This window comes from Dreissena polymorpha, chromosome 7 (genome assembly GCF_020536995.1).
Source record: "Dreissena polymorpha isolate Duluth1 chromosome 7, UMN_Dpol_1.0, whole genome shotgun sequence".
Classification (NCBI taxonomy): Eukaryota; Metazoa; Mollusca; class Bivalvia; order Myida; family Dreissenidae; genus Dreissena; species Dreissena polymorpha.
In genome coordinates, this window is record NC_068361.1 from 58,594,106 (window position 1) to 58,619,386 (window position 25,281).

Here is a 25,281-nt window from a genome sequence, read left to right on the forward strand (position 1 = left end):
TCGGACAATACTGTTTAAATGTTACACAAACTATTTATTGGCAATCAATTCAGATGCAACATAGTAAAATTTAGAAATAATATGTTTCTATCATGGTTTGTTGTCGAATAACCCAAAGTCAGGAGTATAGATGCGTAGGAATTAAATCACGTTCAAATGACGTCGTTTTCATTCATAAATATTTTGAAAATGACGTCACTTTCATTGAGAACAACAATCGTAGAAACTAAATGACGTCACGTTTATTGATGCTACTGAAAAGCTGACATGCTACAAATGTTTTCTTAATTACGTTTCCTAACAAATAACATTCTTTGTAGGCGTGGTTATGCCACGTATCACCAAATTTACAATTTTTTGTTTCATTACATTTATAAACATGCTACATTTATTACATTACTTTTACAGCGTGTTTTCGCACGTGCATTTTACTGCAATATTTTCTTTATTTTTTCGGAACTATTTTCGAAACATTAAGCTCCGCCCATAATTATTGCAGAATAAACTACACTTGATTTCATTCTTTGTCTATAGAAAACAAGTCGCGTGCCGTGTTAAAATAAAGAATATTACAATTCCACAAGTTCTAAGTGTAGTATACTGTAAATAACAATATACGTTTTGAAACAAACATTATGTTGTACTTTGGTATTTTGTCAATGTTTGTCAAATGAATCGAATTTTAGTAAAACTGAGGACATTTGCAATATGATACATGCACTCTTTTCACGCGGCGTTCATATATAATAATGGCATGCCTCACCAATGATAACGGCGGACAGGTATTTTGTGTTGTAGCTGTCTGTGTGGATGTGTGTGCATGCTTATATTCGGTTGATTTACTACAACATTAAAACGTGCATGAATTATTCTATATGTTCTGCATTTTCAATTATGTTAAGCCATATTTGTTTTGTCCCTGTTGGAACTTAGAATTTATGCGATATGATTAATTAAACTTTTGAAAAATAATATCAATACCATGTGTATATTACAATAAACGGTTATGTGACATTTATATGGCGTCATAATACATTACTACAAAATATTTATCGCTTAACCGCAAACTTGAGGTTAAAGTTAATCCCGTTTTACCAACACTTTGTAAAATGACATATGAATCGATAAGCTACAAGTAAATTATAACTATGATTTACACTTCAATGATATCGCCTTTGCCCGATAAGGACTGAGTTTACTTCCTTATTCAGTCAATTCGAATCTGTATGACTGTAAAGAACGTGCAATAATGTGGCTTTACAAACTTGTGTGTGTTTTCATACTTGCGACGGGAACAGTTAAAGGTAAATATACGTTACTTTGTATTCGTGTTGTTGTTACAGGTATACGTATCATCACACGTAAATATCATTTGTCTTAAATCTTGTAATGATACCGTGATATAGACCTTTTTATCAAAAAATAATATTCTATTGTACTGACATTTTAGATAATTACAGGTTCAGTTATGGAATGGTCTTAACTAATCGGTATACTTTAACAACTAAGAAACACATATGATAAAATAAGAAATATCACGATAATAGTTCACACACAATTAATATAAATTACATCTCTTTGCGGTGCTTTATGTATGAGCATTAATACATTGTTACACACATTAGAAATGAGATGAATGCACATGACAAACACAAATACAAACTTTATTTAAAACAATATATTTTTGCAAAGAGATTTGTTGACATTAATGACATATCCATAAATATTAGTCCTGTCCCTACAGCAACTTTGCATAACATTCTGTTATTCTGTTTAACTTTGTATTTAAATTCATATATGAAGCTTATTCATTTTTATAGACGTAAATGTATATATAATCGTTATAAAATATTGTGTTTTAATTTGATCGTAATGCCATTAAGTTGTATGTACAAGAACATGCCCAAGAAAACATGTTGTACTGATAATGATCATTTGAATAGTTTTTATCAAAGTTAACACGTTCATCGGTATCGATTTCGTGAATGTTTCATAAATTGAATGCAAACACGGATATCCTTATTAAAAGTATCGTCGTTTCATTATCTTATTGTTTTGTACTTAAATATGTTAAGATATATACAAAGTTCATTTTCGTGTAAAAAATCAATGCTACAATGTTGATATATTATGATAAAAAATGTTGGTAAATGTAGTCAAATATACGTTCATTATAATATTAAGCGTGTCAGCGACACCTGAAATCTAATCCGTTTTCAATGTTTATCTATGAACTTCTAATGAATGCAACACAAAACTGTATAAGAAAGTTGTGCCTATCATGATTGCAAGTTACGTGACATACTATTTAATATCCGGGCACATTCCACTGAAGAAGAAAACACACACAATATATTTAGCGCCATTGTCAAACAAATGGAGACGACGTTACATGCCCGTATTGCTGGGAAAATTGATGATGTAAAATATGGTTCGCAAAAGAAAATCTTTGTTTCAAGCACTTTTAAAATGTATGTCAATATATTTGTAAACCAACATCAAAATCGTTGTAATAAACATTCATTCTAACAAGATGCATATTAATCATAAATCTTACCAGTCAACTTGGAAAACAAATAACAATAAGTAAGTAAAACGTGTTCGTAGTTTTTTATATTCAATTTGTAGTATGCTTTGATGCATGTTTCAGAGCTCATACACATATACATGGTAATAGTATTAGTTTAGTTTTCAATGAAAATCTTGCCACTCTTTCTATGTTAAACATGCTTTGTTATTATTGTATAACTTTGTTGTTCAATATCTTCGATTTCGGGGTAAATAAAGAACAATAGCATACCTCGAAACAAGTGTAGATTAAAAGTATATTAAATGTGTATAGAAAGTGGCTTTAGAGACTGGTACTCAATAAGATATAACACAGTCATTTCGCTAAAGTGCAGTTTGAGTTTGAGTGTATCAAATTTATCATAGAAACCAAATGCTATTTTTTCTTAAGCCTGTTATTTTCCATACAATGGTCGATATGCAAACGGAAGTGCATTTCAAACGCAAAATCAAGTAAACATAGATAATAATAGGTTAGTAATGATCATAGATCAGGTTTATCATGCGAGGCTTAGAACACAAAAAGCACGAGCCTTGTCGAGTGATTTTTCGTTTTCGTGCCGATCATGATAAACCTGACCTATAATCAACACTGAGCTATTATTCTATTTATCCCACTTTTTACTCAGTAAACCTTTTTATTTAAACAAAATTATTTTAACTGGATAATTTCGAGTGATTTATGACGTCATTTTGTCGAAAAATGACGTCATTTCGTGCCGTGGTTTATAGCAGAAATTGAATCAACTGGGCTTTAATCATCTGAATTCGCTATACAAGTGGGATAAATAGAGAATAATAGGTTAGTGTTGATTATAGATCAGGTTTATCATGCGAGGCTTAGAAAACAAAAAGCACGAGCCTTGGCGAGTGATTTTTCGTTTTCGTGCCGAGCATGATAACGAAAATTGATATTTCAAATGTATCGTTCAAATTGACATATCATGCTGATAAGATGATAACATGTACAGTTTTCTTGATGGTAAAACGTGAAGATAAATACACATTGAATGTTTATCTCACACAACGTTTACTTCCTTGACAATCGATATCGCACAAACAAGGAACAATTAAAGACAATAACAATGTGGTTGCACGAGGGCCAGTGAGTCTTATTATTGGTTTTTCCACAAATTAATACACATGCATACATTGATCTGATATTAATGATGATGTTAATAATTGTCCTTGTTTTGCCAATCACAAAAGTGTTTAAACTTTATATCAATCATCAACACAGCGTAAAAAGAAATTAAATTATACCAAAAAACAACATATCGAACACCATGGAAATCAAGATATAACGTTCGCGTACATTATTTGGTCAATACATCTTTTTATACGATAAAGACTGTATAATACAGCATTATATATTTTATATTGGGTTACATTTATCAAATTGATCTGAACATATGATGGGTTCGATTACATGTATGTGTTTATGCAACTTATTTCTGATAGAATTCACACATATAAACAGTTAAGAGTATAAATTAGAGTTATCAAATAACATGTGGTTCGAAGCATTCGGGATCATTTAAAAGCCATATTATTTATGTTTATGACCAATTAATAATACATAAAATTACTATTTCGTTGTTCTATTTACCGAAGTCCAGGTAATCCAGACTATAGCATGATACCTTCTTGCTATGAGAGTCTATGTTGATTGCTCACTGGCCAGCACTATATTTTTAAGACTTTTTTGAAGGACGCGAGTGTTTTATTTAAGATAAATGAATACAAACAGCTTAGAAACTCTAGCGTAAGAATAATGATGATAAAGATTATAATCGGTTCAACCAAGAACATGCATATAATAACCGTTCGGAAATGAAAACTCTACATAATTATGTAGCCTTACCACAAGACATTACATTTCGGAATACAATGCGTTTCTTTAGTATCCGAGTTCTCGAAATGGTGAGTATTATTTCTGACTTTTACCGTGTAAACGTCATATGCTTGCTTTGAAAATCGCCCAACTTTTACAATCTAACCTTTCAGGCAAATTAAATTATATTTGCTAACCATTAACCGATAAGCAGATGGACATCACCACGCTACCTGAAGTGTTCTCTACTCACAACAATTCTCACGTTGGACACTTCTTAAATCGATACATTATAGTTAGATAAAAAGTAAAAGACAAAAAACGAAAAGAGATTATTGTAAGTCATAAATAAAACAATCGTGAACAAAATTATTTCTAATAGATCTTTTGATAGTTACATGTAAACGTTTAGTTTTCAGATAAATCGTGTAACACACATATATGGCACCGCAAAGTTTTGTCAATACAGATAGCGAATAATTAATTTTTGCCGTGATTACATGTTTGAACTTTGTATACTAAATTAAAAACCAGTGTATCAAATTACCAGTACTTTATATATTTTTCAACATATATATTGCTAGTATACACTCTCAGTACGTTATGATTAATTACTACTGCTTTCCTTAGCTATGAGGAGATTTAAAATCAGGACGATAAATTGTGATGTATAAAATACTCCCTGAACTACTTTTTCGAATCAATAGTCACTAAAACCAGACACATGCGTGACTTTATGCAATATATGTTATGCTGATACTAGTATTATTAGTTTGAAACGGTTACATATTTGATATAACTAATTATTGTTTCAAACTTGAATGTTTATTCAAAATACGTAACAGTTGCTATCTAACGAAAACAGTTCGAAGACAAATAGGGTCAAGCTAATTATAGTGTGGACAAATTAATGAGTGAGGTAACACACTTTTATCTTGATATAGGTAACATTCAATCAAAACAAAACCACGCGTTTGCCAGTTGATAATAGAAAGATAAATAGAAAGATGGTATAAAGCGTAAAGTTCGGAAAGCTAAAACAATTATTTGTTTCGATATCAAGGGCCATAACTCAAAATACATCATAGTAAGGCCGAACCAAAATACGGAGGTGCGCAAGTTCACATGCTGCGTCATATGCATGTAAGTGCATTATCTAGCAGCAATACGTCTGTGTGCTATAAACGCAATACAAATCCGACTGACTTTTCGGACAGGCGAAAATAGTGAAGGGCGAAAAGACGGACAACCACAAGTAAATGTATATGTTCCTTAATCAACTTACAATTTTGGTAAACTATAACAGTAGTGCACCAAACATATGTGAAGAACTTGTTTTGTGCGTAATTCAAATCATAAACATAAAATTGAAAAATATGGAGTTATATGAGGTAGCCACACTTTATGGAATAAACGCCTATATACGGTGTAATATATATGACACGAATTGTAAGACATGTATTTGTTTCTACCTATAAATACTTATTTAAATACGTTAACTGACCATGTGTACCGAATACATAATATGAAATCAGGATTTTTCGTGTACCAATATGTATGCGAACACGAAACGTATAATAAAACACAATTACATTGTGCATTATTAAAAGCATATAACATTTGTTGATTTACTTATAATTGTTGTAAGCTACTTATTATTAACAAGTATAACACTTATTAAAACGGCTTCTTTATCATCATCAACCTCCGCTTTAATTTGAACTGTCTGGCCATTGAGGGGTATGAGGGACGACAACGTCTGTTGACCTCCTCAACGGCAAACTTCCTCTAGCGTGTCCTGGAGCAGTGGCATGCACTAGAATTTGTGCGCTTTCAATCCAACCGAGCCAACGTTTCTCGTTTGAAGTTGCAAGGGGGGTGCTAGGGGGCTAACAAGTGAAACTGTCCTGTTCTGGACGTATTAATTAGCATTGTGCTCCATGTAAGAGAAGTGGAACAGTCTTCAGGGACGCTGGTGTTCAAAGGCCTGTCTTTTTTCACTGCTGCGTCCATGTCTCGCTGAAGTAAGATGGATACTACCGGGGAATTGAAGAGCATGTACATGGTGGGGAAGCTGGTGAAGATGGTTGTCCCTAACCTGCTCAAACTCGTAAACGCTGCGGCCGCAATGGCAAATCTTATTCGGACCGCAGTGGTAGATGAGATACCGTTGATCAGGGTTGCTCTCATTGAGTTGACGCTTTTCGCCATGAGCTTTGACCTCACCGTGCTTCACTCCATCCCAAAGGCCCCCGCTCTTTCAACGAGTTTGTTTTGAGATCTTGGACATCACTGCATGATCCATCATTGAGATCATTGTCATCAGGGAATCTCAAATTAGAGATGTGTCTGCTCCCGGTGAATATAAAGTGCGGTGGTCTTGCACTATCGCCTGAATTAAAATATCAAACAGAACGAAGGAGAGCATACCTCCCTGGCGGACGCCCGTTGATGTCCTGAATATGTCACTATTTTTTCCATGGAGAAATACTGCGCTGATGGCGTTTCCTTAGAATTCTTGGATGACTTTCACTAGCCCTACACAAATATTGAAACCTCCTAGAACCTGTCATAGTCATTCATACCACGTGCGGTCGAAAACTTTATTAAAGTCGTTGAAGTTGTTGAATAGTTCACGTTGGTGTTGATGGTTTTTCTCAATCGTGACTCTGCAGCTGAATATCTGTTCCACTGTTTTCCGCATAGCTCTTTATCAAGCCTGTTCTAAAGTTTGCATGTTTGTTGTTGGTTTACTGTTCAGACGGTGGAGGGTGATGCGTTGAATGACTTTGCTGTGATGGTAGATGAGGCCTATGACCTGGTAATTGACGCAAATCTCCATGTCGCCCATTTCGGAAGAGGGATGACCAGATACTGGTTTCTCTCATTGGGCCACGTATTCTCCTCCAAAATATTCTGGCATGGTGCCGTCTTTGCTGCGGTCGTTGAAACCTCTTCTATGTGCTTAATCATCTCTTAATGAACTTTGTCCACTGTTGTGGATTTTCCTGCTTCAGACTGTTCACTACTTTTTCCCCATCTGACTTTGTAATAGAATTACTTTCGTTTTCGGCTTCTGGACTGGGCTCGTTCTGAAGGACAGTTGGGTCAGGTTAAAGCGTGTAGTTGAAGAGGTTACTTCAGGACATTGACACTCTCTGTAAGGGGGTTCTCGTCAGCGTCTGTTATAACACGGGGCTCGAGTCAGCGTCTGCTATGACACTGGTCTGGGCCATTTGGTTTTCGTGAGGGTTGCGGATGCTTTATACCTTTTTAATATTGCTTGCGTTCATGTATTTTTAAAATTCATAAATCCACCATTATAGGGCGGCATATGAGTATATGGAAGAGCAGGAGCATACGGGATGTAAATCAACATTCGAACAACACCAGGTAAAACATCACCAACAAAGAGGAGAAGATGGAAGAAGTTACAAGCTTCAAGAACATGGGAGCAACTCAGTCCAATGATAGTACCAGTACAGCTGAGATCCGAATAACAATTCTCATGGCGACAGCACCGATGGTCAGACTCATAAGATTGTAGAGAAGCAGCTCAATAAGCCTCCCCGACAAGTACAGGCTCTGCAACATCCACGTAGCCTGTGTCTTACTTTACGGCTTAGAGACCTTTGGCACTAAACGTGGAAACATTACGCATGCTTTTGGACATAGCTTTCAACAAAGTCTGCTCCTAGTCTTCTTTATAGAGCACCTGACCAAAGTGTAAATCAGGAACAAGAAACAGGTTGTGTTGGCTCACAAGAACCCCTCCTAGCGACCATCAAACAAACTACAATGGCTTGATTCGGACACGTCACCAGGCACGACTCTTAGTGCAATATTGTTCCCCATGACACGCTAGAGGGAGGTCGACATCGAGGCCATCAGAAGAAAATTTTGATAAACAATATGCAAGAGTGGACGATCTTCTCCTACTTAAGCTACTCCCAGCAACACAGAACATAGTCTCGTGTCGTCGTCCTTTATTAACGACCAACGGCAAGACGGGTCAGGGAAATGCTGATGATGATGCCGATGCTGACGAAGATGTTGTTGCTGATAATGATTATGCTGCTGCTGATGATGATAAAATGCATAGATTAAAAAATGGAGCAATGCCATTTTATGCTTATATATAATCATATGTTCATTTGTTTTTTAATAAATAAGCGACTTAGTAGTCTTTTATCATTTTATGTTTGCTAAATTCACGTTTTATTTTGCTTAGCTGAAAGTTACTATGAAATCAACAGCATAAAATGGGACTACGTTAAGTGCAAATTGGGAGAACCGAAGCTTAAATATCAAAACAGTTGGTTCATGCTAAACGAGACGTTGTCAATTAGCGATGAAGCGTGGATAGGATACATTTATGCCAAGGTTCCATTTTTACTTCTGGGTATGTCAAACTGTTTATTTTGCTACGAGTATTGAACACTTTCATTTTAACTTAAAATACATCAAGTGAGTTAAATTGAAATAACTATAGATATATGGATGTCAGGGTTTTGTATACTAATATAGTATACATATTTTGAATGCATTATTGGCTTAATAATACTACATGACTGATTGAGATGTAACATGTTACTAATTATATGATTATTCAATAGGTTGTGCAAGTCTGCAGATTGAGAACGGAGTATACGTAAAACTCGTCTCTGATTGCTTTGTAATCTGTGATTATAGGAAATTCGGAATCAAAAGGACAAGAAATGGGGTAAAAATTTAATTAATTAATTTTATTTAATTTTGTTAGTAATTCAAACGCCTTGTGGTTTTTAAAATGAATTTAAAATATTTATAACGAACACAAATAAACTCCAGAAAAAATGACAACCACAAAACAACCACAAATAACAGCAAAAAGAAACACTTTTACTGGAGTGCAATTGTGTATGTTTATTTTTGGTTTGTACTTAAGCAGTCAGGTTTGCTGTGCATCTGCGTCATGGGATCTGTTGACACAACTGAAATAAGTTGCAAGTCGGGCGACACAACTAGCCTTTGCAATAACTGCTCTGAGATATACACCCAGATACACGGTAATATTGTCGGTGTGAATTGAGTTAACAAAACGAAATTTTATTTAGAAAAAGACACACTCTTTTGCTCTGAATGACATATATTTAGTATATATTTTAAAGCTTTTATCATGCTGTGTAAAATTATTTGAATTTTATGAGGTTTACTCGCGGAAGTAAAGTACATGTAGTACCCTTTTTTATTTGAAGGCCATACTAACGTTAAACGGGTGAATCAATTTCGAAAGCAGACAAAATATAAGTTAATTATAATCTCAGCGTAATATTTTGAATTACAAGAAAGAAATGTTATCCATAGGAAAAAACCGATAATAGATGAATATGTATTTCAATTTATTTTATTTTCACTTTTTTATATTAATATGATATTCTAAATTTAAATTAAAAGTACCCATTATCTAATTGCATTATGTGTTATGCACAGTGAACGCATCAAATGTCGGTGACCATGGTACTAAACCAGAGGGAGATTGTCTGACGTATTATTACCCATACCTTAGGTGGCAACTGTGTTCAAGGAAAGATTACATACGCGCCATGTGTAGCAATTCCACATATGCAGGTTTTATTTATATTCATTTAATAAACATTCGTTCTTTAATATTAATAGTTGTTGATAAATGTTGATTCGACAACCACATGGTCCATGTCCTATATAAGACAGCATAATACGTCTAGGACTTATTACAACAATTTATGAGCGGAGTATAATGTTTGTTTAATTAAGCTCAAGAATTGCTTAGAAATTTAACGCAAGATGTAGCACACCTATTTAAGTTCAGAAATGCACACCACATTAGTATGGCTCGCCAATATTTTGTATTAGCGTTTCAAACTACAGTTACGATGAATAGGTCATTTCGTTAATTGAAGCGATTTAAAGAATTTGAAGAATGTATTACTAAGTATACTGGTATGACACCATAAGAAAGACAAACACAAATAAAACCAAGTTCAAATATAGGAACTTATCCAAGCGTATAAGTTATTGAGTTCAGGGGTTCAGCGTTTTGTATATGATTACTAACATGTTGTAAACATGTATGTTTTGTGTGTCTTTCTGATTGTCTTTGAACGTATCTAGAAACTTTTGTTATCGCTAAGGCGCGTTAATAACTACGTATCTGATTTCTAATCATTGGTATATACCACAATAACGAATATGTACAGGTCTTTTGATTAGGATCTTATATGTGAATGTTGACCTAGGCCATATGTTTATTATTTATTTCTAGTTATTTAAGAAAACGATATATCTAACATTTAAGTACTAGTTCATATATTATGGGTAAACACGAATGCATATTAAATGAAACATGTAAGTAAATTTAAATGTTATTTAATAGGAGATCTCAAGACAACTGCTATGATAAATGATACTACAACCGTTGAGTGGTCGGCTGGGAATAAATTATGCTTAACAAGTGGAAGACAACCAGCATTTGAACGCAGCATAACAAATACCGGATTTACTGCCGCTCAGCAACAATACTACTGGACTGGAATTTTTAGAGCAAACATATTGATAAAACTCTCCTTACAAGGTGTGGTAACTAAATAAGTGCAGATACTGACATTTTAGAATAAGGATTACAGTGAATTATAGTAAACAAGATCAAGCTTTTCAACGAGTTTTAATTTCGCAATAAGTAAAACATTTATACCAATCAGTGTGTTAATCAATATATGTTGTAGAATGCTTTTCCCGAGTTTCAACCGACAGTTATGCTTATGTTATACGAGGCAACCAAACCCTTTATGTCTCAAACAATAATGACAGGAAAAAAGCTCTTTGTGTCACAGGTATGTACTATTTTTGTGATTTGTGAACTATAACTTCATGCGAAATGTGTATTTAATATTAAGTACAGGCCTCATGGCCATAATGATGGACATGTTTGTTAAGTTAAACCGTTTTGTACAATTACGCGCGACTTCCAATTTGTTGTAACTTTACTAATTGCAACTAAGAAGAAAACAGTAGAACAACACGTTTGTAAATTAAGACACCCCTATGTTGCAATTAATATCTCATTGAGTCCATTTACAAGTTGAAACCGACGAACGTGTTGAATGTTCATACAATTAGAAGTTTTTATAAAATAATAACAACATACATGTTCATGAAGGATACAATCTCTCAGTTTTTAATGTAAGCTTAATTCCTACCATTCAGAATGGGTATTTGGTTTAGAAGTTGTACTAAATAATTCAGGATTTGGAATCCATTTACAAAGCATGACGCGCTTTATAAGCCGAATAATCAAACGACCATTTTCCTGCAATCATGTTTATATGTATTTATAATAAAATGAAAGATTGGGGGCATTGAGAACAAATATTGAAACTGTTTGTCGCACTAAAATATACGATAGGTCAAATTCTTAGTGGTAATATGTCTGCATTGTTTAGAAAAATAAAAAAGACAATAATTACTAGTATTTAATTATTTAATATAAACAGGACCAGGAAGCATGTCTACAATACCAGAAACATGCAAGTATACCACAGAAGTCACCGTTTCAAATACCCTATCTACACATTCAATGACTAGTGATGCCCTTACAAAAGTAACCACACCTGACGTTACAACGATGTTTGGCTCCACAAGTAGATTGCCAACGACACGAACGACACAAACGTACACTACTAGACAGTTAAACACGACAGAGGCTACCACAGACGTCACACCTTTAACTACTCAATCAACGTATTCCGAAACTAGTGTTATTGTAACCCAAGTGACTACACCTGGCGTAACAACGCCTGTTGCCTCTAAAAGTAGCTTGTCAACAACACAAATGTACACGTCATTATCAACGGGATACGAACCTCAAACCAGAAATGACGGAAATAATCAAGGAAGCAAACAAAACAGCTCAGAAAGTATGATTTGGTTTCGCAGGGATATTAGCCGACAAATTTTGATTTATGTACTGTTGAGGACATTCACGGCTCCACATTAACATTTGTCCTATTGCCCCTGGCAAGTAAAAGTTTAGTATGGGCAAGTTACTTTATAATCTATTTGTCCGCCCAGGCAAGTGCACAAATTACAAAGAGCATTAAATTTAGATTTTAATTAGACTTTAATTGCTGTAATCCTTTTTGTTACATATGCAAAAATAAAAAAAAGTTTTGTGGTTAATGTTGAGCCCTGGACCAACGGAACAGATTAACCTTTATTCTTTCAGATAGGCGTTTTGACATGTTTGTAGTCCACTAGACAATCAAATTAAATTAAATACTTTACATAATGAATGCAAGTTTTAAAGGCTTTATTTCCAACCCGAAGCTACTTTTTAGCAGCAAACGCCATTAAACATGATTAGGCTGCGAGTTACTCGCATATAACAATTTTCACTTTGTTTCTGAATGGGGAAAGTGTTAATGTATGCACATAGACATGAAGATTTATTTCACAGAACACGATTTATTTTGTTAGATATATATTTATGTTTATGCTTGAAAGCGGTTGATGAGATTTAAATGTACGAATACATTACTGTTCGTATTGTATACACCTTATTTCGTGATATTCTTCCATGCATCGGCATAGTGTTAGTGTGTTTACCGAGTTCGATGCATTCTGTAGTTTTGATGGTATTCTGTCCATAAAAAGACTGTTAACAATGATAGCTTCATGTTAATTTACAGAGTCTTCTTTTGGGTGTATTTTTAGAGTCAACCGCCGTATCGATCGGTATTGGCGTTTCGGTCGGTATCCTGTTTCTCGTTGGAGGAGCCGTTGTCATTGTTTGTCTCAAAAGAAGGTATGTGTTATAATTCGAAGGCCCATTTTGTTAAAAGAAAATATATGTTAACAGTAGTTTACAAACAAGTAATAGTCCTTTCACCTTTTGTCCTTTATCATTATATAATCTGTATGTGTATATCTTTTATATGAATATAATTATTTTCCACACACAAAACGATTCACGGAGGCAAAAACGGCCAACTATAACAATAAAGGATGCATTTAAAGGGGCATTTTCACAGATTTTGGCATTTATTTAAGCTTGTCATTAAATGCTTTATATTGATAAATTTAAACATATGACCTAAAAATCTCCAGTCAAAAAATCAAGATTACAATTTAAAAAAGGGGAAAAAAGTAAGTATGTTCAGTATTATTATATTCTCACAAATATCATAACTGAAACGAAAATTAGCTTATCTGAAAATACATCGCACAAATATGTGTTTCCCTCTTAAGACAGTAAGTTAGTAGAGATTAAACGAAAATAGAAATAGATTACCATGTTGTGTGGAAACACCAGTCAGCGAACAAACTAACTTGGAAACCTTAACTGCCTATTGTATAGCCATCACAAAAAAACGTAATTAAAAATAATGTCCTCTTCTCTCTTAGTCTGACGACTAGAATCTATTGAAAAGTTTTTGTTTTTATTATTAAGAAAGACAACCGTACTAATGCAATCTCACCAACGCCTATTCAATCTTTATGTACACGTGTTTTAATTAAATGTAAGGAAAGAACTATTTAACGGTTGCGTTGTGTTTGTGGCGAAGCTGAAATACGTTAACTTGAAAATATAGCGCTTTTGGGTCTCTAATACAATTCTGGTAATCTGATACGCATACGACCATTGACTACTTCATTGGTGTTCATTAAATTAAAGTGGAACGTATTTATTTCATTTTATTGCAATTTGTTTTTCAAGTATGCTTTGAGGTGGTTAAAATGTATTTACAGGTTTTATATACAAATCAAGTCTAAGCATGAGGTTTAGTAGCCGTTAAACCGGGTTTAACCCACAACAGATATGCTTTCATTGACCGTACCAAGACAGACAACCCAGTTTTATTAATCTGTATTTGTTTTGCCATGGGTTTTGCTCCTTCGTCTCAATTTATGACAAGAAGTCATTCAAAAAAGGGACCATGCCGCTATGATAAGAATTATATCATGTTTATTCAATTGGGGTTTTACGTCGTTTTTATGCTTTATATAACTCGTTTCAGGTGTATTTGATAATTCTTCATAACTAAATGAAAAACGATTCATTGAATTTCAGAGGAATAGTGCATTGCAATCGACAGAGAGGAAACAATAAACAAACATCAGATGAACAGGCATTCAAAGAAAATATGACTTTTGGTAAAAGCATGGAGGACAATGTCGCGAACCAGACTTATTTTATCCTAGAGAAATGTGAGCAATCTATTGGCAACAACGCTGAGCATTGCTATGAGCACGTCAAATATGAGAGCAGTTACTATGATCACACAATCAAAACCTTACCATCAGGATCTGATGCCAGAAAACCTGAAAATGTATACAATAAACTCAAGATAGACCGACCAGGAGACAATGGTCATTTACAGAGTCAAGGACTAAGCGTGGTCCAAAACCCAGAAGACGACTACGATACAACTTCAGCAGTAGTGACCCATGGTATGGATGACGTTAGTGACTATAATCATATACCACGCGCTGCTTATAAAGCACGTGCCACTGGTGATAATGTCATAGGCAATGAAGGGGGCAACTACGATGCCATTAATAATGTCAAATTCAAAGTCGCCCAATCAGACAGTTATGAATATGCACACGTTCACTAGGATCGAATACAATAAGAATCCAACAGACAAGATCAATACTATGATTTTATATATTTTGATAAATAATAGTCATTCTATATGTGTAGATATACTATAATATCTAATAAAAGGGTTTATATTTCCTGTTGTATCAGTCGATTTGAGAACAAAATACACACTTTAACGAATCATAAAAAATTATCTCAAGCGAAAGTCAATGCATTTCAATGGGGTTACATGTATATAGCGTAACGGTATAAGCAAATCAAAGACTTGTATTTTATATATCATGTTTGGGTTGTTGGCAGAGGTCAACGATTAAACAGAAGAAACATTAATAGGAGACAACTGCTTTATTCAATTTTATTTATTTTATATTTTATTTGGGGGAGGGGGCTTGCAAAAAAAACACGTCCAAAGTTGAGTCAGTTTTATATCACTCTGCTCACTTTCTCATCGGTCAAATTTAAGCGAAATTCATGGCATACATCTTGTCGTCATTACATTATTGACTGTTCAATCCTGTGCAAAAATGTACATATAAAACAAGAGTGCGGCGTAATTAGTTAGAGTATGTCTTATTCATTCCAAACTGTAACAAATGCGCGTGCTGCTTAAACCTAAGGTTTGTCGCCATTCTGCGCGAGTTATTTCGAATGGTGTTTACATGATCGCCATGATCATTGTGACTGTTATTGACCTTAATTTTTGTGTCATTTCGCCGCCTCCAACTCCAACATAACGTTATGTGCACACTCTGTTTTTAATGTTTGTTGTTAAGCTCTATATACAAAATATATTCGTAAAAACAACTGAATTTACTTTTTGTTCGACTATGTCTTGCCCGAAGTAATTCACCGCTCGGCAAGGTAACTTTTAAAATAGCTATGGGCAATAATTAATTGAATGACATTGTTAACACTGATTTTATCCATTCATGATGAAGCTATTGTGTAAATTAACTTACACTCAATTGCAATACAAAGACAATTGTCAATTGTATTTGCATAAAAATCTGGCATTTTGCCGTTTTTAAATTGACAAAGTATTAGATATTTTAAGTATAAGACGTATATTAAAGTCTTACTAAATTTTCTAGTTCACATTGTGCACACAGTAGATCGTTTCGTTAATAAATTGTCGGTCAATGTGTCCAACACATTTGAAATATTGAAGTCTTCGCAAACAATATTGATATGCAATTTGCGAAAAGGTAAGCGTTTGCAACCTAAGTGAATGTGCATCTCATTGTATGTATGTGTCAGTGCGTTATCTAGCAAAATGTAAAGTTTCTAGTGTTCTAGACATTAAACTAATTGAACATTGTATTTGTTTTGATTAAACAAACGCTTTACGTGTCAACCGTTGATGTTTTTATTAAATGTTGACGATCTAAATATTAACAAACAATACAAACTATGAAATTATATTTTGCAATGTATACGTTCACCCAAGGGAAGGCGTGAATTCACCTTTGAAACTAAATGCATGTTATATAATTGTTTAACTGTCAACGCAACCAGATGCATTGATAAGTCGTAAAATAGAAATGTCCAAACAAAATGTTTAATACTGTTTTCCTGTATCATAAGAATGATATGTTTATGTAACTATTATTGAAATGTCATAGTAAAATAAAAACACTATATGTTTGCTCTTGGAACGAAAGCATGGTACGTCACCGCAAGGAAATGAAGAAAGTAACATAAGTTGGTGGTCAACATGATGTTTATAAAGAGGATATTTGTTGGATTCGATGGAATATCGATTTTATTTCACGAGTGATCATATAAAATAATATTTAACGAGTGGCGCAGCGTATTTTTTATGATCACGAGTGAAATAAAATCGATATTCCATCGAATCGAATAAATTTTCTTTTAATTTTATGCATTTTGTCACCGTTTATTAACATTGTAAATGAATTTAACTGGATAATTTCGCTGGATTAATGACGTCAATTCGTCGAAACAATGACGTTATTTCACAGGAAAACAGTGAAAAATATCGATATATTTCACTGTTATTTTTCACTGTTTACCAGAGTGAAATACCAGTTTTATTTCACTGATATTTCTCTATAAACCATCGGAAAGCATAAAATAAAAAGTTATCTTCAGTGGCCAACGCGAGCAAAAACATGTGAAGCTATTGATTTACCCATGCTGCTGTGAATAGTCTGCCTTCGAAAACCGAATGACTGTATGAAACGTAACGCAACTAGGCATTGCAACCACCGTCCGAAAGATGTTCGGGGATTCCATTCCATTCTTAGACCCACTTGAGTGGTTTTGACAATTGGCACACGCGTGTGGTGAATGTGATGTGATTTTGAAAATCTACAAACGTGTGCAACAACGCTTGAGTCTATCGCGCGTTTTCATCAATGTATGAAAACAAAACTCATGCCTAACGCAAGATGGCCTTGCAACCACCGTCCGACTGATGTTCGCGTTCCATACGCATCATTCTTAGACCCACTTTAGTGGTTTTGAAAATTTACACACGTGTGTGGAGAATGTGATGTGACTACAAACGTGTGCAAAAACGCTAGAGTATATCGCGCGTTTTTATCAGTCGAATGCTTCTGTCTTGTCTTGCGATCTGGTCTGCGGTCGTAGTCTGACGAAGTGTAATGTGACCGAGTTTTTTAAAAAAATTACCAAAACTATGTAGCTGTATTGCAAGGTACAGCGCAACTTTTATCTTTTGATAAATTATCCATATTAGCCATTTAACCTATAGGGCTCGGACATTTAACGCTTAACGTACGAAATTTAAGAAATCTTTATGGATTACTATTATACCATGATAGCGAAAATAATTCATATCGTCGATATGGTTTAAGAAAATATAAACTTCCCAAACATTCGTTAAAAAATGTGTTTGCTATTATGGTAAAGTTGACATTTTACGATCGGTAACAAATAGAAAAAAACCTACTATGAAGACCATTACCGCATATACTCGACTTTGCATTGAAAAGGTACAAAGCGATGTAAATGCTGAATGGATATTATATTTTAGATAACATATAAATACATAAATACATAAATACATTAATACATAAAAACATAAATACATAAATACATAAACACATAAACACATAAATACATAAATACATATATACATAAATACATAAATACATAATACATAAATACATAAATACATAAATACATAAATACATAAATACATAAATACATAAATACATAAATACATAAATACATAAATACATAAATACATAAATACATAAATACATAAATACATTAACACATAAACACATAAATACATAAATACATAAATACATAAATATATAAATACATATATAAATAAAATAAATGAGCGAGCGAGCCAGTGACTGAGCGAGAGAGCGAGCGAGTGAGCGAGTGAGGGAGCGAGCGAGTGAGTGACTGAGTGAGTGAGTGAGTGAATGAGTTAGTGAATGAGTATGCGAGTGTGCGAGTGTGCGAGTGTGCGAGTAAGTGGACGAGTAAATAAACTAATAAACTAATAAAAGAAGTTTATTGTCACGATTAAAATACATTATTTCATAATTTATACGGGCCTCTTTCCTCTTTGTTACGTAGTCGGGTGCGTTCTTCTTGATGAGTCTTTTCCGGATAATTATAACCATTGTTTTACCAATGTTTTCACACAATTACCATACGTATAATACATGCGTGTGTTGCAGCCATTTATACAGTATTTATCAAACTCAAACAGCGTTATTGTGACATTAATAACCTTTTTATGTTTGCAGTTCATAGGTAGCAATACTGTCTAATTCAAATTAAAGGCGTATTCGGTTGTTAAGTACAATAATTCTTAAATAGTATACTTGTATTTTCTTGTTTGATTTTATGATCGTCCAGTGAAAGAGGTTTTTTTTTCAGATTAGGTAAACAAGAAAATACAGGATGCCAGGAAACAATAATGTTCACCTAAACTATGTTTTCGCCTGAATTGTTGCATATCCTTGTATTTATTCCGTATGAGTGTTAAACCTAAAAGATTGAGAAATATTAATTTGTCTCACGCCATTATGTTTTGGACGTGTTATTTCCATGATATCTATTTTAGAAACTTCAAACGCATACCGATCAGATAGATACCATATAACAGACGTTCGCATACGTGTGAATTCGGCCACCAATCACAAAATTTGGTTGCCAAATTATGTTAAGCTTTATATTGTTGTTTAAAATTTTGTAAATGGTTGACGTTAAGGTTCTTAAAACCAATACATATTCATATAGATGATATATGATTTTTTTTTATCATAATTGGATTTAATTAATGAGATAAACGTCTGAACACGAATAACTAACGTTTAATTGTTTATCATGTTTACTTTAATTAAATTGAATGTTATCAACACATAAAGACATCTTTGTTGTTTTGAACTTCCGCACATTTTTAACAAGAAATTTTTTGTGTACCAATACACAAATGATTTAAAAATAATATTTCTTTGATTTTTTGTGAGCAAAACTCTATACTTGCCAAACAAATACTCATAAAATTGAGAGCACAAACATATTTCAGTTTAATTCAATCTTATAGCGTCATCAATGTCTATACCTCGGCCGCCAACTTATTTTGGAAACACATATCTGAGAATTTTATGTAGATCTATTGTCTGAAAAACTAGGCGAAAATTGCACATGTTATATAAAATGCTAATAATTTTGAAAATATTCCATTTTAATCAGTATGTTGATTTACTAGTCAATAACAATTTCACTTTATTGATTTATTTAAATTCATTATAAACATAAAACGTTTTCTGATAAAATGATGACATGACATATTGATAGGAAATTATGAAAATATCATGGATGCTATGATGGTCATGTTAGAAAGGAAGTACTTGATTTCTAAATTGTATTGCCTTTATTTGTTGTAAAACATGTTAAATATCTCACTTTTGTTGAAAATGTTTGCATTCAGTAAAAAAAGTCAATTTATCTCTTAGTTGGCTGAGGGAAACTAGTGACTCAATATTAAGGAAAGGAAGTTATGTGCTCATTGTAATTAAAAAAAAAATCATTCCGTATCAATTTGTTTATCAAAAGTTCTATTAGAAGATACATTTTCAAGAATGAACAAGTGTATACTAATTTTTTGCGAGAGATTTCGCATTTAATCGAGTATTATAATAGAACCATTTTTTTGGTTAAAAAACTATAACATTTTTTGAAAGTTCGTAGGTCCTTGTTGCCAAAAATCATAAAAAAAATACATTTTCAGAGTAATCAATTAAAAACAAAATAAATTGCTTTCTTAAACACTAAATAGTATTTCTGGTTTCATTAAACATCCATCACTTAAGTCTTAAAGAATAATTGGTTCAGGCTAAAATAAGAAAATATGTGGAAATAACGTGTTACAAAATAGATATCTACTACTCTTCATGGTGACTTTGTTGTTTTTTGACTGAAATGTGTTAATATAAATTGCTGTTTGCATTTAAATCAGTATGAACAAATATTGGCTAAACTACACTATAGTTTAAGGCGCCGACATTTGTGGCGAAAACTTTGCTGGACTCAGTAAAAGCCTGGGAATGTAATCTGAAACGAACATATAAGTTCACGCTTAATAAGGATTTGTTTAATCCAATGAAAGCCAGCCTTTGATATTTTACTTTATTTAGAGATTTCATCGTCAACACATTGCATGTTGCGGAATGGCGAGGCACTATAAACAAGTCGAACAGGACTCAAATTATCGTAATTTACTACGGGAAATCCGATAGAAAATAACTCTTATTATATTGGCGGATGCGCACATATTATGTGTATATAAGTGAGGATATGTCTCGTGTTTTCTTGCAAAACTATCTTTTAAAGTGGTGAATACATGAAGTGGTTTGTTAAAATGGTAAATGTACTTTATATTGCTGTATTCATAGTTGGATTATGTGGAATATATATTACTACTTTTTTTAAGTACTGTCTTGTTATTTGAAAAATAAAAATATAATATTGCACAAAATACAAAATAGACCATTTCGTCAGTGGTCATAAAACATAGTATTTCACTTATCCAGAGAATTACATGAGCTTTCACTCTTAGTAAGAATTATTTACAATTAAAGCTTTGTTTTTTTAACCAGTGGTCATAGAAAACAGTATGTTTTACTTATTCATCGCATAACATGAACTATACTTATAACTGAAATTATTATTTATAATGAATACATGGTGTTTTGTAGATGCATCTTCGGCTTACATTCTGTTTGGCGTGTTGTTTCATCACGGCATGTTACTCATGTGATCTCGATTGCTCCACGGTGAAATGTGCTGTCCCCAGTTGCATCGACAAATACACGCCGCCGCACCAGTGTTGTCCCATTTGCAGGCCAAGTAAGTAACTATTGCCACGTGAGGATCATTAGTTAGGATCATAAGTGCATGATTGTTTAACTGTGTCAACAAAACGTCAATACAAATATACACTTAGTCAATAGGAAATGTTTCAATTTTTTTAATACCCCACTGTGTTCATAGCTGTTTAATCGTCATCATGATTAGAGCGTCAATATCATCGGCATCATCATCATCAACATAAACAACAGTGGAGACCGCAGTAGCATGTGTTCCTGCAAATATTAATTGTGTGCATCAAATAAAGTTGTATCCTCAGAGCACGAAACCTTATCCTTTAAAACATATTTGTTTTACAGAACCATGTTATTACAAGGGACAAGTGTATATAGACGGACAGCAGTTTAAGGACGATTGCAATACGTGCACGTGTTCCAACGGATTTGTGGGATGTACAAAGATTGGTTGCCAAGGTATTCAATAAGGCCTTACATCTTTATGAATATGCTGCACAGTTAAATTCAGTAGACAAAATCGGACCGTCTTTTGTTTGTTTAGTTAATAATCTGGATCTTAACAGAACACCTTTGTACCTCGTATAGTATCACTGTGTATAGCGCGTTGTAAATAGTATCCACTTCTAACTTGTTATTGAATCGTAATGATAATGGAAAATCGTTAACTGATGTATGCTATGGCGATTCTGACAATTTCACAAATTGTGTTTATCAAACAATACCGTTTATGAATACTTCAATGCGACTTCAAATCACATTTGCCGTATTGCTGGTATTTGAACTGCATATTACTAAACCGTGCATGATTACTTTTGTTTTAATATGCTTTTTTCCGATAGGTTAATTTGGTAAAACTTAAATCTCAGTAAAATCGTCTCCAGTCTGAAACTTTGCTACTGTCCGTCAATTAGCGACAAAGCATTGAATGAACGTTCGGATTTAATTTTGATGCGATAACTGCCCAATTGCTTGGCGCATAATTGTTGTTTAGGGTCTGATTATTTGCAATCGGATTAATTAGCATGTTGCTTGAAAAACTGGGCTTATCGTTTATAATCAATAATTATTTGAAAACGGTTTTCTGTACCATCACTGTTGAAATTTCAAGCACTGTTTTTTCGATCAAATAAACACTGCATCATGTGTGTTGATTTGTAAACATGATTTACAATGAAGTACTACTTGGTGTGTTTCGTCGGAAAATAGGATGATGTTCAAAGGGCTGCAGTAACGTCTCCCTGACACCAAACGTTATACAGTGCTCGCCAGTAACACACACAGCTCAATAACCGTTTTTTAAGCGCATACAATACATGAGTGAAATGTTCGAAAACCACATGGCAAAATTAACATTTTGATGCCTATATTGTTGTTTTTAAAGAGCACTCGTACCATTGAAGATAAATCAAATAATTGTATTTATGACGAATGCGTTTAAATATCAAACTATGACGTTGATTTATATAATAACGACGTAACCAGAGAATAATTTTAACGTAGCTCAATATTTAAAACCCACAACTTTAATAATTCCCATCGCACATTTTGTTGAACGATACTTTGTTTACCGAAGGAAAAAACTTGTTCTGGATCTTGCGTGCTTTTAATGTTTCCATTAAATAAGATAATGCTTGAACATATAAAACAACATTTTTGTAACAAGATGCTCTCTTAGATTTGAAAAATCGGAAACCGATACACTAAACTTCTGTTTTAAATTGATCTTTCTGTATGATAGTATACGTATTGTTCACGTGTATTTGTTTCTTTCCAGCTTATCCTACAACTTGCACGGTAGACGGAGTCGTCTATCCAGAAGGTAAAGCAGAACTACAACAACCATCCAAAACAAACGCCGCAGCTACAATCACAACCGCCATCAATACAACTACCACCGCCACCAATGTCATCAACAACAATACCACAACCATTACCACCACAACCATCACCACCACCAAACAACACCGCAACCACTAACAAAACTACTACTACTGCAACTACAACTACGTCTAATCAATATAATTATAGGGCTATATGTGACTCACGTTCGTAATTCTATTGTTGCATGAGTTATTGGTTATATTTGTCCATTCCAGCACTAAAATATTTTACCTCGTACTAAGCCGAATATTCATTTTGTCTGTAATCGTTCTGAGTGGCAGGACGAATTTGTACTTATTCATCTAGTAGAAGTTAAAAAATCTGGATGCTTTTAGAAGTCCCTGTGTGATTGTATTTAAAACCTTACAACCTTCAATTTAGGATCAGGGCTAATATCGTGTACTTTGAAAAACGATAAAAAAAACACACTTTTCTGATTGGCGCACTTAACAGTTTCCATAATGTAATATTTTCTTCAGTCGTTGTAGAAATCCTAATGTATCAGTACCATTAAGATTAAACTGCTCTGTCTATATGTATATTCATATGTTAACAGGTGCTTCGCTGCTTTCGGGATTATGTGAATCATGTCGTTGTCAAGCCGGTGAAGCGAGGTGTAAACAAACTTCATGCAGGGATCATGAAGAGATGATACAATAGCTGTAACACTTTTGCCTCCTAATCGCCATTGAATTCCCCCTGTCTGCCAAACGTATCTTTTCTTGAAATGCCAATATCTCCCACTGAGCTGAAATTGACGAAACAACTCTCAAGTAGACATGCCAATGTTTTCTACAGAGGTGTCACTGGCATAACAACTTTTCCTTTGACATGCCGATTTCTCTTCTAAGCTGCCATTGAATAAACAACTCTCCAACCAACATGGCGATATTTCCTACTAAGCTCCCATTTGCGAAACTACCCTCCACTTGATAAGCCGCTTTTATTCACTACAAGTCATTGGCGTAATGCCACTCTAGTTGTATAACAACTCTCGTCTGGACGTAACGCTTTCATTAACTGAACTGCCTTAAGCTACTTGCTTGCAAACATAACAACCAATATGACCTTAGTAATGAATATAAATATTGTCAATTGAACGGCTTGAAGAATAAAGCAAAATAGTATTATTTATAGTTGTGTTTAGCTTTCAATACACCGACATATGAATTAATGTTAAAATATTAATAAAAAATCATTGAAAAAACTACACCTGTTTTAATTCTTCTTCTTCTTCTCCTTCTTATCGTTTTCTTCTTCTTCTAAGTATTATTATTCTTCTTCTAGTAGTATTATTATTAGTAGTAGTATTATTAGTAGTATTATTATTAGTAGTAGTAGTAGAAGTAGTAGTAGTAGTAGTAGTAGTAGTAGTAGTAGTAGTAGTAGTAGTAGTAGTAGTAGTAGTAGTAGTAGTAGTAGTAGTAGTAGTAGTAGTAGTAGTAGTTAGTAGTAGTAGTAGTAGTAGTAGTACTAGTAGTAGTAGTAGTAGTAGTAGAAGTAGTAGTAGTAGTAGTAGTAGTAGTAGTCGTAGTCGTAGTAGTAGTAGTAGTAGTCGTAGTCGTAGTAGTAGTCGTCGTAGTAGTAGTCGTAGTCTAGTAGTCGTATTCGTAGTCGTAGTAGTAGTAGTAGTCGTCGTCGTCGTAGTAGTAGTCGTCGTAGTCGTAGTCGTAGTAGTAGTAGTCGTCGTAGTAGTCGTAGTAGTCGTCGTAGTCGTCGTCGTCGTAGTAGTCGTAGTAGTCGTCGTCGTCGTAGTCGTAGTCGTAGTCTTCGTAGTCGTCGTCGTAGTAGTCGTAGTCGTAGTCGTAGTAGTAGTCGTCGTCGTAGTAGTAGTCGTCGTAGTCGTCGTAGTAGTAGTAGTAGTAGCCGTCGTAGTAGTCTAGTAGTCGTCGTCTAGTAGTCGTAGTAGTAGTCGTCGTAGTCGTCGTCGTCGTAGTCGTCGTAGTCGTAGTCGTCGTCGTCGTAGTAGTCGTCGTAGTAGTTAGTAGTAGTAGTAGTAGTAGTAGTAGTATTAGTAGCAGTAGTAGTAGTAGTAGTAG

The 25,281-nt window shown here is 33.9% G+C and overlaps 1 protein-coding gene and 1 long non-coding RNA gene across 3 annotated transcripts; both read left to right on the top strand.

Annotated features, from left to right (window-relative positions):
* The first annotated feature begins 1,191 nt into the window (after positions 1-1,191).
* Positions 1,192-16,341, top strand: LOC127838145 (uncharacterized). 2 transcript variants are annotated; one of them, XM_052365720.1, is made up of 10 exons: positions 1,192-1,304; positions 8,634-8,804; positions 9,019-9,125; positions 9,330-9,450; positions 9,875-10,012; positions 10,797-10,994; positions 11,146-11,253; positions 11,914-12,336; positions 13,133-13,223; positions 14,490-16,341. In XM_052365720.1, the coding sequence occupies exons 1-10, from the start codon at positions 1,250-1,252 to the stop codon at positions 15,034-15,036; spliced, it is 1,959 nt and encodes a 652-aa protein (XP_052221680.1). In that variant the 5' UTR covers positions 1,192-1,249; the 3' UTR covers positions 15,037-16,341. The 2 variants fall into 2 exon arrangements, with proteins under 2 accessions (XP_052221680.1, XP_052221681.1); XM_052365721.1 differs by having other exon boundaries at positions 9,333-9,450.
* Positions 16,342-21,247: 4,906 nt separating this feature from the next.
* On the top strand, positions 21,248-24,396 carry LOC127836910 (uncharacterized). The gene is made up of 4 exons (XR_008028991.1): positions 21,248-21,383; positions 21,704-21,817; positions 23,136-23,180; positions 23,799-24,396. It is a non-coding gene; the product is annotated as an uncharacterized LOC127836910 (long non-coding RNA).
* The last annotated feature ends 885 nt before the right edge of the window (positions 24,397-25,281 follow it).

Coding starts and splice junctions, on each gene's coding strand:
- LOC127838145 (XM_052365720.1), top strand. CDS start 1,250: ATGTGGCTTTACAAACTTGTGTGTGTTTTCATACTTGCGACGGGAACA. Junction 9,451..9,874: donor GATATACACCCAGATACACG/GTAATATTGTCG, acceptor TGTTATGCACAG/TGAACGCATCAAATGTCGGT. Junction 10,013..10,796: donor TAGCAATTCCACATATGCAG/GTTTTATTTATA, acceptor GTTATTTAATAG/GAGATCTCAAGACAACTGCT.